Source organism: Mastacembelus armatus, chromosome 3 (genome assembly GCF_900324485.2).
Source record: "Mastacembelus armatus chromosome 3, fMasArm1.2, whole genome shotgun sequence".
NCBI classification, from domain to species: Eukaryota; Metazoa; Chordata; class Actinopteri; order Synbranchiformes; family Mastacembelidae; genus Mastacembelus; species Mastacembelus armatus.
Genome location: NC_046635.1, coordinates 3,780,788 through 3,796,012, shown reverse-complemented (window position 1 = coordinate 3,796,012; position 15,225 = coordinate 3,780,788). Strand labels below are relative to the sequence as shown.

At 38.5% G+C, this 15,225-nt stretch overlaps 1 protein-coding gene across 1 annotated transcript in view; it reads left to right on the top strand.

The window, feature by feature from the left end:
- The first annotated feature begins 14,396 nt into the window (after nucleotides 1–14,396).
- itga11a (integrin, alpha 11a) overlaps nucleotides 14,397–15,225 on the top strand; it is a 39,997-nt gene continuing 39,168 nt past the window's right edge. Inside the window, exon 1 of the mRNA XM_026320007.1 lies at nucleotides 14,397–14,532. Coding sequence (XP_026175792.1) covers nucleotides 14,460–14,532 — 73 coding nt within the window. The 5' untranslated portion in view covers nucleotides 14,397–14,459. The remainder of the gene's footprint in view (nucleotides 14,533–15,225) is intronic.

Here is a 15,225-nt window from a genome sequence, read left to right as displayed (position 1 = left end):
CTGAAATTTCAATTCTTCATCCACTACCATGCAGGTTGCAATAGACCAGTGTTTACACAGCTGATAAACACTTTAACTGCAGCACTTCAGATACAAAATGGCAGCATTAAAATGTGCAATTAGATATCTAAAAAAACTGGACCTCTGCCAACCAGCCCCACATTTTCTAACATTTGTACATGAATCTCTCATTATTGCTCTGTTGATCCTGTTGATGCATAGCTCATCAGAATCCCTCATGATTCATTTTCCCCTAGCTCAAGTGTGAGACAGCATTACTCTGTAAGGCATTATTTTATCAATCTGCTGAGCAGATTATTGTTACAAAACACAAAGCAGATGAATGTGATATAACCAACCAGTGTTTCACTGATTTAGGCTGACTTACAGAAAACTGGCAATGATGTCAAAACCACTAGAAGAGTCAAAAAGCTCACCTAGGGATCCCTGCACTTTGGCCCCTTAGCTGACTCACTGCTCAGAAACCACATTATAAAAGCAGTCAATGGGATGAGTAATCCTGCAGACTAAAGGCTGCTTGCATAGGCAATGTAAAAACTCCAATGTAAAACAATTTCATGGTCTAGGCTAATGTGTATGTTGACCGCAGTGACTACAAATGTCCCAACTTCCATACTGTTCACAGTACAAACAGTGTTCTGTGTAGGTTTGATTACAGCCACCATTTGGCAAATACTCATGAAATATGTGTGTGTGTTATTTTAATCCAGAATATTTTTTTGCAGGTGAGTCCTAAGCACAACAACATATGTCCTAGATTGACTCTTATTCACGAGTGGTACTGTTTTTCTGTCTTGGAACACATACGCCTCATACATTAATCTGTATTTCTTTTTCATTTTTCTGCTTTGCTTGCCAGCTGTCAGCAGAGGGAGAGAGAGAGATAAGAATGGCATAGGAGAAAGAAGGCAGTGATATACAACAAAGGCATGCGGTCAGATTTGAATCCAGGTCTACATATGGTGCACCAAAACCAACGTGACCACTAGAATGGCAAAGTCCTTAGGTATAGTATTGAGCAGTTCCCCCCATTACCTCAGCTCTTGCTCTCTCTGCTTTGTAATGTGACTGAGCACCCCCTTCGGATCCTCTAATGCTGACCTACAGAAATTGTTGCTCTAGTGGAACATTTAATGCTCAGGGGCTCAAATTTCAGCTTCCCCAGTGCACAGTACAGTGTTCCAGCCAGCCACAGTCTGCACACAAACCACTTCCTCTATCTGAAGCAGGGCCTTGAAGCAAAGTGAAGAAGAAGAGGGGAGGAGATGAGTAGGGCCATGAAGAAATGGACAGAGGTAGGCAAAGTAGCTGAGAAAGTTTGACAGAAATAGTAAGCAGTGCAGAAAGTGTGAGTAAGATTAATTGAGGTACTCATAAATCAGTTTTGTGTATTTCATAGAAACATACACTTCAGAGTTGTCACAAGTGTAACTTTTTCTGTAGTTGATGCATAGCTCAACCATGAGAAGAGAATTCCACTGTTTATTCACTCACAACATAAATATATTGCTCTGGTCTTGTATTCTCGTTTTCATTTTCCAACAGTTTTTAATTCTTCTATGTTCCCTCTCTGACTACGTTTCTCCTCCCAGAGCCTCTCATTTGCTTTATTTTTTCACCTGCTGGTCATTGGGGCGGATTTACTGAGTCCTTCAATGGAAAAAAGCTCCCATCCCTCCCAGCTCTCACCAGATCGGGATTTATGTCAGTGTAAAGGAGATATGCTTTTTAACTAAATGCTTTTACAATGTTATAATTTTTAACAGTGCACAACCTCTCTCCCAGTTATTGAACATGAACTTGGTAACCCAGTTGTTCAATTATAGATTTGTTCAAATTAGAAAGGTTATAGATAATGGAGATAAGCTGTTTTAAATAGGGTGAAGCACCAGGATGTTTCCTACAGTTGGCCATAATACCATAATGAATAAATGGGCCAACAATAACCATCAATGACTCTGACAGAACTTCATAGATGGGAAATCATGCCAGAGGGCAACCACCTCAGCAGTGTCAGTCAGGCTTTTATGGCAGAGTGGGTTGATTGTAGCAAGTCTGAGTAAAAGGCAGTTGACGGCTTGCTTTAAATTATCCAAGAATACTCTGGTATGATGAGACAAAGACTGAACTCTGAGCACTCAGCAGCAGGGCTAGAGACACTGGTGAGAACTGAGGGAAGGATGAATGGAGAAAAACACAGAGAATCTTTAAAGGAATTTGGTCTAGGGTACATGTGACCTGAGAAAGGGGTGATTCAGGAGTAGCTTCAGGACAAGTCTCTTAATGTCCTTGATTGGCCTAACCAAACCCCAGATTTAAACTCCACAAAACATCTGTGAAGAGACCTAAAAATACCAATTCATAGACGCTTCCCATTGTCAAAGCCTGACAGGATCTGTCTGATGAAAAATAGACTGCCCAAAATACAGGGGTGTACCTAAAAGACTTGTGATGTGATTTAAAGGTTGTTTTGCAAAATATTGAACGATGGGTTTAGTTAAATGAGAGATTAAAATTTATGATTGTCATATTGTACATTTGCAAAAGTTTCTAAAAACATGCTGATGGGCAAATATGGGTATTTTATGGATTTAAAAGTAACAATACAGTTTTGTAAAGTTGTGCAAGAAAGTGAAGGGGTCTGAATACTTTCTGAAACCACTATATATCAGTGATTTAGGGTTTAGTGTTGCTCTTATTTGGAGAAGGACCTAAAGTGAGTAACCACCACCACACACATGTATTTTTCTTTTCTTCCTTTTTGTTACTGTGTACTGTGTTTCTTTTCTTCTCTCATACACATTAACCGCATATAGAGTCTGGAAAACAACATACTCACAATAAGTCAGTGACAGTAGTACAAAGGCTTAACATGTGTTAACATTTAAACAGACCTTTGCAATCCAGTAGATGTCAAATAAAGAAAAAATGACTGGAAACACAGCACACAACTTTTTATATATAGACACGAGTGGACAGAGATAACTTTTGCTTCTCCAAGGAGTGATACAGATGTTTTTCTATTATATAACATTATTTGGGCCAGAAAAGTTAAGATTTTTACCCTACTCGACTTCATTTTCTGTGTACACTATTCAAATAGTTAGGAAAGAGAAGACATTCAAAACTTACAGTTCCCTGAGGATCATTCATTGAAGTGATTGAATGAGTCACTTTGGCAGACATTGTATATTTAAGTATTCTTTTGGTCAGTTCCCACCAGTGAAATGAAGTGCCTTTTGTGTTCATTTGGTTGCTGTGTGGCGTCAAGTTGTTAAGGGTACTACTGTACACTGGCACCGAACAAGTTTCTTAATTTGACAGGTCTGGTTTTGCTGTGCCAAAATCTGTTAATGCAGGCACATACTGCATGTTTCAGACTTTAAATAAATCTGGGTGTAAAGACATACAATATAGAAATGCACCAATTAATGTTTAATGTAAAGCATTCTTTTGTAAGGTGGCTTCAGTGAAAATACTCTTACAGTTTAAATTACCATCATTTTTGAGAAAATATTATTTGCATTAAAATTAATCACAGTTCCTCTTAAATCCACCCTGTCCTCTGTTAGTACAAAAAGACAACAATTGTAGATAGAAGCAAGTTGCTTCTTTCCTCTGTTTAGATGATAAAGACATGGCTGTGTGATCTTCCTATCTCAAAAGAAGGAAGAATAGACAGGCAAGTTGCTTATCCAGCACTAAGTCTGATGGTTTTACTTCAGTTAGTGCAGCTACCTTACTTGCTTACACAGCTTGTTGGCCAGTCTGAAGTTTTCAGTTCCAGCCTTAGCACTAACAGGCAATAGCTTATCATAAAAGCAGTGGAGTGCTAGTGAACATTTTGCAGAAGTCTGCATCCCTTCGAAAACAAAGACACTTGAATCATGTTTACTTAGAATTAATGGTCAAAAACTTGAGTCATTTATTTGAAAGCTCAAAGAAAATGCATTGCTTGCTATTGTCCGATAGTCAGGAATCAGAAATCTCTCTGTGCATCGTTTCTATATGTCAGTGGCTTGAATCCTAACTCAGGGATTGATTGCATTCAGACTTTCCCTTTTGATTGTCTTTGATTGAGCTGGTAATCGAACTTGGAATGCATGTGAAGTATGATTAATGCCAGCTGTCTGAGACTGGTGGCATATTTCTCCCACATGGAACAAGTGACATAGTGCTGTTCAGTCCAGGCATTTGCTTTAATTCATTATGACATAAACCAATTTAAAGACAGTTTAGTTCTATTGGATTGGATTCATATTAAAAACCTCAGGAAAGACTCAAGAATATGACAAAGGTATTACATTATCACTCCCTTGTTCCAGGCAGTGCAGCCTAATCCTCAAAAGTTATGTGTATTTTTGTTATATATTCATTCTGTCCATATTTCCAGATGACAATTTGACAATTTAAGATTTTGTGAGCTGGTGGCTAAAACAAACATTTCCAGTAGCTGAAAGATGTTAGGCTTTGTCCAGGTTGACAGTAAAGAAATAAGTGTAAATGATTCGGAGAGTTAGTTGTTGTCAAGTATACAAAAGGTGTCAGTGTGTTTTAGTGTGACTAAAATAGGCTGTCTGCATGTTGCTCACCCTTATGAGGGTGTAAATGTCCTTGTCTGATGCTTTACCACATGGGAGCCAGTAGTGTATATGCACTGGTCACATCTGTGTGGAAACAGCTGGTGCTAGGCACAAGTATTTGAAGCTGCAAGAGAGAAAACAGTCACACTAATCAGGCGAGAGGCTTGCATTTCTTTCGGGCTTGAAGACCAGAAACAATAATTGTTACAGCCTGTATGTATCTGGTATGTGCATCTGAGCATCTACATTCTCTTTCTCTGATCAGACAAGCATAGAGGGGGAAAAACTGTAAATAATGAGGACAGTGACGTTCTCAAGACATCTAGAGGCACATGAGCAGAAGGAGCACTTTATGAAACAGTAGACATGTCTGTTGCCAGAAATGTTCAGGAACAGAATAGACTCATAGAGTGTGAAATTGAACAGCGGGTTCCAGCTGTTGACATCCACCTGGGGCATATTTATTTGTGCCTGGCAAAGGAAAGACCCTCAGCATGCAGGAACCCTGTGCAGCACTGGGCCCTGCTCCTGGAATCATGGTGTTCTCTCACAGTAAATCACTGAGCAGCCGGGGTCGTTTAAAAGTTCAAAAGTCTGAGTTGGTATTTCCAGCTAAACATCTCATTCCTGAACACCAGCTGTTTGGCGGTGGAAAAATGGGGAGTCAGATATCTATATATTTTGACGTATATTTTATGATATTCCTTAGATTGCAAATTATTGTCTGGTATAATTGGCAAGGTTTTATATGAACAGTGTTCTTTTCAGTGTGATCTAGAATAAACTACAGGCAAGACTGGAATTGCTTATGAATCAATATGTCCATTATGGGACTGTGACATTCACCTTGGTACCTTGGGACCACCAGCCCTGCTGGCACAGAGACTCAGATACCCAGCAGCTGTTTAAAGGTCTTTATTAATAGTTTAAAAACCAAGCTGGCATGAAGCTGGCAGCTTCTCTTGTTGTAGCTTCTTCTTGTGGGCGTTGTCTATGCTTCAGTTCCCTGTCTGGTTTCCGGCCAACATCTCCTCACTTTTGCCATCCTCCCGGGGTGTGCAGGTCTGTAAAGCCTGGTCATAATTAATGGCAGTTGTAACTGGCCTGGCCTTTTTAATTTGAACATGTGAATGCACCAGGGCCATTGGAAAGCTGCACTCATATGTGGTAATAAAGCAGGGGCAAATAGAGGTTTTTTATTTTATTTTCCATTGAGATGTTTTATGTCCATCTGGGGACCCAGCAACCTTCCAGACGCAAGCCCATTCCTGTAACCTGTAGGCCATTGCTGCCTGATTCTTACACTCAATTTACACCTCAGATTTTACCAACTGTCCTAGGACCTCTGTCTATGTGGGCATATATTACAAACGAGCTGCTTCAATTTTGCAGAAACCACCTGAAAACAGGTTAGCATACAGTAATAACTCAATAATACAATACAATAATATTGTATTGTTACAGATTTACACCAATATACATGCATTTAAATTATTTAAGTCCCATTTGGTGTAATTATTTTTTGTTTTGATACCGTGATCACATTTAGTGCTAATAATTTTTGTAGCTCTATTAAAGTAAGAAGTTAATGAAGGAATTTGACTTGTAATCATTTTATACCTTGGCTTAAAAATTGGATCTGACTGTGTATTAATATTGTCCTATTGTCCTGATGCTGTTGTCATATGAAAATTAATTGTGTTTTGTCAGATCAAGGGTAGCCAAAAATATGGCTACCCTTGATCTGACAAAACACATTTTTCTGAAATTAAATCCAGTTTTCTTTTTTGTACAAAATATCAACTGTTACCATTTTTTACTTCTGTTTATGTCTATGCATGGAGAATGGTTTACTTTATGCTGAGTTTTTTTTTTTTTTAAAGCTCAACCCAGGCAATGAATACAGCTTGTGCTCTCTTAAGGTCTTGGCAGTCGTCTAAGCACAATGTAAAGCACAGACTAAACTGGATTGGATCTCTTTTAAAGCAGACACCTTATGCTTGCCAGATTCAATATTTCTTTGAAAAATACATATATGGTTAGGGAAACTAAATATGTCTTTTCATGATCAGATGAACTGCCAAGGCTGGTACAAAAATAAACAAAAGTTTTAAAATCTCATGGAACAGTAGCTGCCAGGGTGTAAAACAACAGAAAATATCACACATAGACCTTCCCTTTGGAAACACCACACCATGAGATGTGTTGCATTAACCAGTTGTGTGGTGTCATAAGGAATGCATTTTAAAAGTCTGTGAGACGGACTTAACTTAGTGTGTGAGTGGTCAACCTGCAACAGATAATTGCATATAAGCCTTGTGAAACCTAATAATTACAAGCAGAAAATTGTAGACAGTTTGGTTTTCCATTGAGATGCAGGAGGAGAAAACGGCCTAGTACAATTTTTCCTTCTGTCTGAAACAGGAGCATGTGTTCTCCTATGTTGAAGACATGATGGAGGCAGAAGTTTGTGTTAGACCACAGGACTCTCTGTTTGAGGACTTGTGAGTTATTTGATTGGATATAGGGATGTGGTGAGTGACCATGATTCATTTTTTACATTTTTTTTGTGTGTATGTCCTGCAAAGTAATATAACTATAAGAATGTAGTTTGTATAAGGGCTGATTTTATATATTTTATGTCTTACACCCAGCACTACGTTGTGTCCATTATTAGGAGCAGACTAGGGGGGAAAATCTTTCCTGACATATTGCACATTACTACGTAGATGGAAGTAATGTCATACGGGCTGCAGGGCTTTGTCCTTAAGCTGGGTGTCGATAGACATGGCTTTGCCCTGAATCTGGATGTGTGAGCTTTGTGGCGTTCCATTGTCGTCCATCTTGTGGCGTGTGGCTTTAGTTTCCACATTAGTCTGTTTCCCACTATTGCTACTGGCACAGCTCAACCTGCACAATGCTCTGCCAGAGATCTGGAAAAGTTAGAATGACTCACTTATGCTCAGACAGAAACATTTACTTTCCTTATACTCTCTTTAATATGCTCCTTTTTACTATATACTGGGATTTTCCATAGGAATTCGGCTTCTAATGAGATTGTATCAATTACTGAATAATTGTTTTATATTTGGGAAATTTACTGATATAGAGAAGAAAAACGTGCTTAGGATGTGAGTTGAGTACTGTTGAAAGGCCATTTCTTTGAACCACTACTGGATTCTTGTGATGACTTTCCTACTTAAAGTCCTAAACTCATTTTGACATCCATGGTAGTCAAATCAGAAACTCTGAGCAAGCTCCTCTGATACTGATAAATTTACTTCACCAGACAAATATTAAACGGCTAATGGGACAGATACACCAGCCATAATTTGTTGTTTAGCTTGTTGATAAGTCCTGTGGGAATATGCAACCAGTGGACCTTTAATGACAGATTTACAAGAAAAAATAGTTCTCTCTTTATATCAAGTTGCGTTACATTCCTGGAGAGGACTGTTCACTTGCAGTTTTGTGTCTCTGAATAATGATGGCAAAAAAGTTAAAGGTAGGTGTACAGACACAAACTTCACTGCAAGCTGACAAAACCACAATCCTAGCATTTTATCACCTTATAAAGATGTTGTGGCTATTATTATTTACTGTAGTTAAAGAAAATACTGAATAACTTATAATTGATTTGACTGATTTTTGGCGATATAGTTGGCTAAAGCAAACTTAGCAAACAAGATTTTTGTTTCACCAATTAGACACATTCACATCTGACAGACTCCTTTAAGTTATGGTTTGGTTTCCACCAACAAAACGCCTGGCTCAGTCAATGCTCGCAAGACGTATGTAATGGATTTATGTGTTATTTTCCTGCTTTGGCTGATTACAATGATTGTGCGCAGGGACTTTGTCTCATTCTATAAATGAGAGTGCCATAAAACTAAAAGATGTTAAAATTAAAGCTAAATGATTGCTTCACATTACAAGAGGCAATGTGATTTAAAGCCGGTTGAAAAAGGTTGAATAATGTAGGTTTGAGATGTTAGCGCCAAGATTTTGTCTAATTTTATCTAATTTTATTGTTTAAACCAGTGTTCACCTGCTCTGTTTGTGGGAAGGTTTCATCCACAGAAAAGTCATGCATGAGTAAAAAAAAGAGCTTAAAGCTATTAATAGCACGTCAGTCAGTGACAGAGGTCCATGACTAATTTGTGAGTTGGTCAAGCACATGATAATATCCTAATACAGTATGTGATGCTACACTGTCAGTGAAGTTCAACATCTCATTTAAACTCCATATGTATTCAGATTAAGCCACTGCAACTAAGTAGTAAAGCAGTAATTAAGTAAATAGGAGGTGCATATTTTTCAATCAGCTGTGCTTATTTTTTTGTGCCAGAAATGAACATAAGCTGAGTGTGTAATTCTATCAGACACCACAGTGACTTGCACATAATGAGGTACAGGATGTATTATGCATTTCTACTTCGGATACAGGCTTTGAAGCTTAAAACTGTAGATCTCAGGTTGAGCTTGCATATATGAGGCTCTTTGATTAGAAACCATTTACAGACCAAATTACAACTGAAGCAAAGACTGTTTTAGTTTAACACACACACAGAGATCCCTACCCTGTTTATTTACCCATCACATCATCATCATCTTGTTCATAGGTGTATACAAGACACAAATATACAAGTCACTTTCCCACAGTTTCTTTTTAAGCCACATGCATATTCATACAGCAACAGCAAAAAAAGGCTTCAGGAGACTCTTTAACTTCCAAAAATAATTTAACAAACACTGGCTGCATTCAGTAGAGTAACAGGATTTTTTTTATGGCGGCCTAAAAACCACTGAATCCCTCTTCGCTCGCATTCTGCCACTCAGGATCTCGTCATGCAGATCTGCTTGCATTGGTTTGATTTGCATTGCTGTCTACTCTCATTCCTGAAAGATGATTCAATGCATTTTGTGAAACAAAAGACCTGGTATTAAATTTTTAACCATTTTTAATATATTCAGGATACAGTTTGACAGTGTATATTTTTAATCTAATACAGTTTGTTTATTTAACATTTGCAGAAGTAGAAATTGTTGTTTACTCAAAAACATAAGTTTATTACTTGAATATTATGATTTTGTGTAACTATATTTTTACTTCATTGTATTCCAAAGAGGAACTTTTAACTTCATTACATGCATTCTGAAAACAGGTTAGCAGACAACAATAACTCTTATTGTACTGTCACAGATTTACAGTAGTAGACATGCATTGTAATTAAATAAGGATGAAGTTACAGAATCACAATACAGAAATGTAAACCTGTGATTTCAGCCTAACAGACCAATCTGTTTTGTTTTTTTTTTCTATGTGTATAATAGATGGATTCTTGAGTGGTTCATGTATTTCTCAGCACATTATGCTTGACGGAGCTTCCTGCAGATGACCTCCCAGCAATTTCTGCAGGTTAATGCTTAGTGCAGGGCTACTCGCTGGAACTGTGGCGTAATCTCCTTGGCGTCCTGACAGAAAATGATACAGGGCCAAAAACGAGTTGCTGGAACAGCAGTGTGTTTCAAAAAGCTCCTTGGAGGACTTTGAGTGTGTGCTGTTTTGCTGTAAAAACCATTCATTGTTTCATCCTTTCCCTGCCTTACTTGGCTCTGATTTGTGGAAAGTAACATCTCCACAGGCAGTATGCTTCATCATGTACTGCTGAATGTTTGAAGAACGACTTCCAAGGAATATCTTAGACAGTAACAGAGAACTTAGGATGACAGGATATGGGCCTGTGGGCTTTCAAGACTGCATGTGAAAAGTCCAGGACGAGTAAATGGCCAAGGCTTCACGCCCAGATTCACATTCTGAATTGTTTCATCTTTTTGAACACACCCTCACATTGTTTTGTTGCTTTATATTCCATGCAATCCCATCCTTGGAGACGGAAGGAGATATAAAAAAGAGGCAGAGATGTGGTTTTCTCAGTTCACAACAAATTGGAAAATCTTTTGTGTCTCCTTGGATTTAAAATCAATGGTCTAGTGTTTTAGTTGTTATGTTTAGACATATGAAAAGTTCTCCTTTTTCTCTGAGGGATGCTCTTATAGGGAGAAAATCTCACTGTATGTGTGTTTTTCAATGAAAAAAGTGGAGGTTGTGTTTTATTATTATTTTATTATTAAGTTGTTTATCGAACATGGTATGCACAGAAGTACCAGCTATGACAACATCAAATCAACTAAAACAGCTTTGCTGCTAACCAGCTTGATGTTTCAGTGAAGAATTTTGTGTCCCAAATTGTTAACATGCAACTTAAGGTGCTCCTGTCAGTGATGAATGAAAATACCGAAACACGTGAATAATAAATATAGATTTCAAATTGGCCCTTCAAACACCTCCATCCTTCAACTTTTACCTTGATGTTGAATTAATGCTTAAGTCATGAGTCCTCAGAAAGCAATTCAGAAGCAAAAGCCCCAGAGACCAGGCTCAGAGGTCTCAAACTTGACAAAATTATTACTTGGTAGATGCAGGGTCTCAACATGAGGCACACACCCAGCCTGAACTCTGATGGGGGTTGGCTATTTGCTTCTTTACATCAAATCCCTAAGGACTTGTCCTTGTGTCTGGCCAAAGCCCCTTCTAGCCTGAGGAGACAGCCATATATCGCACACAAACAGATAATCCAGGGGTGGTTGAGGTAATTGCTTGCAGTTGTGGTCTGCTTTTGGAGAGGACTGTGAAAAGGTGATGTGTGTGCAGCTTCTGTTCTGTGATTTCAGGCTGTCTTCACAGTGGGACTCTGAATGGTTTTATATGGTCCAGAGCATGGGAATAGAATAAGATTTTCAAAACCTAATTTTTCACACTCCGTTTAGTCCACCCCCCCCACTGGCAGTTAGCTAAATATCTACATGGCAATTTTGGTTAGCAGAAATGCGCTGGGGAGAATTGCCCATTGCTCCCCTCTGGACTTGAAACACTGACAAAAAGAGTTCAGCTCCTTAACTGCACTGGCACACTGCCTTTATTGAGAACACCAGACCTTAATCTTAATTGTAGGGTTCACTTCGATCTATCATTTGTTTTACAAGCTGACATTGGGAGATTCTTTAGCTATGACTTTGTACCCACAATACTGGATAAAATAATACTTGTTATGAAACGTTTCATGTTTATGGAGAATGTTGTTACGTTGTAGTGATTGCCAAACCCCTATAACCTCCTTATTTCCTCAGAAATTTAGAATTTTCTTTTCAATATAGTTTGAGGGGAAAGGAATGCTGCCTTTTTATAACATTTTTGTTGTTTTGTCTTGTTAGTCTGCCTGAGGAAATCACTGAACGCTTATGATGTAAGCTGGTATATCCCGTAAACTTATTGATTTAAAGTATGTCACCACAGTGTAAAACCCAATGGCAGTGTCACTGTGATGTTTATCTAAATTAAGGTTAAGAAGAAATGTCCTCATGAACAATGGACTATAATTAACTTGTACACCCCTAATATAGTAACTCATTTGATAAACACTGCTCATTGATATTTACATCAGATGTCCGACAGGGTTTCATTTCTTGACACGAAAGAAACAAGGGCTCTAGTAGTCTGCTCAGGAGAAGTGATGAAGGGAGAAATCCACTCAGTTTTTTAAGCTGCCTTAATGAAAGCAAGTCATCATTGTTTTTAGTGAAGTTCTGGTTTTCCTAAACACTTAAGCACAAACACTGGCTTGCTTTGTGCGATCTGTGGTTGCTGAAAGAAAAAGGGGACTGGGGGGGCTCACCAAACAAGAGGAAGTGTTTTTAGAGCCAAAGATGTATATTTATCAGTTACACCAATTTTTTCAGATTGACGGCTGCTCAGAGGACAGATATCAGATCTGGATGATGAGTTTCACAGGCACTTCACAGTTTCAGTCATGCAGCATGAGTGTCTGCTCTGGATACTGTATAGTATGTGTGGGACTTCTGGAAAGATGTAAAGGACATTTATTTTTGAAAGCTAATTCTTACTCCCTAACTCCCTTATTGATCACTCCCCATAAGCCTCACTTCTTGACTCCTAAAATATATTTTCTCTCTCAACCTGTAGTATCTGGTAATTCTATCATTCTAAAATCTATGATGTAACACCTTCCTAGTTCATTCGAATGAAGTGTGTCTGAAATGCTCCCCACCTCTGTCAGCATCAACTCCACAATAATAAGTTAATAAGTGCTAAGCTGAGCAGTCGTGGGTGGGAGATAATACAAATTTATTAGCAGTTGCTTATTAATGTATGCAACAGTTACATAGTAGTTTGCTTTCATTTGGATGCCACATCATGAATTAAATCCAGTCTTACCTTCTCTTTCTATGTATTTTGGGCTTTGCCATATCTGGCTATCAGTTGATAAATTCTCCATTACATCACCAGCTAGCTGCAAACTTAGTCTGTGTGCCATAGCGTCAGTTTTGAGAGCTTTTCCATTGAAAACACAAGTCTGCTGTCGCTGAAAATGATGCGGATGAGAAAGGTGAAAGTGAATCAACAGTAAAGTTACAGCAAAATTCACCTTAACAGGGAACAGTGGGGCCAGGTGAACTATCAACTATTGAGTGACACGTTTCAAGATACAAATAGAAATTTGATCCATCCATCCGTTTGTGATCTACCACTTATACTGGACCATCCAGGGTGTCAGTGGGCTGGAGTCAGTCCCTGCTGACCTTGAGTGAGAGATCACCTGGACACACCACCAGTCTATCACAGGACTGACACATAGAGACAGGCAACACATTCACACTTATGGTACGAGTATCCGAGAAAACCCACACAGACACATGAAGAACATGCAAACTCCACATAGAAAGGCCTTAGGGATTCAAATGCAAACCTTGTGAAGTGACGGTGCTTTCACACCACTGTGATTTCATTTTAGCATAATAGTACTGTTATTGCACTATTCTATCAATACACAAAATATTTCACTTATTTAAGTGAGCATTGGCTCTTTCTCTGTATCAGTGGAACATTTGCCACAAATTTGATGTTGAAACACTGCTTCATGTATTGGGATTCAGAATTGTGGAGTTTTATGCAACGCAGGTGATGATGTATTTTATTAAACACAGGCTCTGATTATTGCCAGTATAAAAATCTTTTTACAAACCAAAGAGAAAATGAGGCAGTTGTATTGAAAATATGTGCATCTATCAACATACTGTGGTTAAGATATGAACTGAAGATCTACCAGGTGACCACAAATAGATTTCAGTACAGCTAATGTACATAAACTGTCTCATTACATACTGTAAATAGGATCATTATGCCTTATGTAGTCTGGACTGGATGGCTCAGTTGCATGGGTATGAGGTAACATATAAACCCTACATTTGCGTTCCACTGTTAATACGCTGGTTATTTTGTGGTTGTGCCATGACGATAGCATTTCTTGTGCATGGCGTGAGTCTGACAGGACATGCTTTAGGTTTGTAATGAAAAAAGAAAGTGACATATATCTTGAAGTTATGGTAACTTTCTGTTGAGTGACAAAATCGATGTAGTTTTTCAAGTTTGACTGACCAATTCTTAATTCAATATAATAATAATTCATATAATCATTCACACTTTGGTAGCTTAAAACCCCATTGCCTTAAGATATGACGATGAGCCTCTGGGAGTATTCTTCCTGTCTGACTAAAGTGTGGGATTCAAGTGTGTGAGAAACAGAATATTCCTAAGAATGGACCTCCTTCTTCTACAGTCCCCTCCTACTTCTCCCAAGATATAGGCAGCCCTTTAACTTGGAGTTAGAGTCAATCAGAGTGGGATCTGTGCCTGTCACTGGGTCTCTTTTCCTCATCCCACCATATACACATATACATACGTTCACAACAGTCCTCACTCACACACACAAATACATGCACTCTTGCACCGGCAAACATATGGAGTACTACTGCTTCCTCCTGCTCTGGATCTGCAGCCAGCAGTTAGGTGAGTGAAAGGTGTTTATTTGTGTGTGTTGCTGTTTAAGTGTGTGCATGGGTAGTATATGCATCCTCACATGCTTGTGTTGTGCTGATGCTGATGACTCTGACTTTCTTACTTTCTTTCTTCACGCAGCTTTGCATTATAATTATGCCACTCTAAATGTTAGTTCTACTTTGAGTCATTCCAACAACTGGAAACTTTGAGACTGATGGTTTTAAAGGGCTGACATAAATAGCTGCAGTACAAAACTTTGAAAAAAGCCACATTAGACAACTTTTTTGTAGATCTAATTTCCAGCTTCAGTTAAAAGGCAAATGTGGATATTTACAGTACTTGAAGGAACAAGAATATCTGAATGAATGGCCATCTGTGTAAAAACACCATAGCCTGGTGTCTTGACCTAGTATCATGGTAAGAGACAGGAAGGCAGAGTTTAGTGGCTTTACTGAGGGATATGTTGTCCCTCTCAGGTATACAGAGGTGCTCTGTGTCTCATTAGAACCAGGCATGCGCTTTCAAATGAAAGTGGATGCTATCTTTTCACAGTCAAGTTTCCAGTGAGTGGAGAGTTGTTGGTGCTCAGCCAGAACTGTGGTAAATTACCAGTGAAATCGCTATAGCAGTAACACATCTACAGACAGGATGAAAGAATGAGAGAGACAGAGTGAATTTAAGGCACCAGAAGCATATATATGT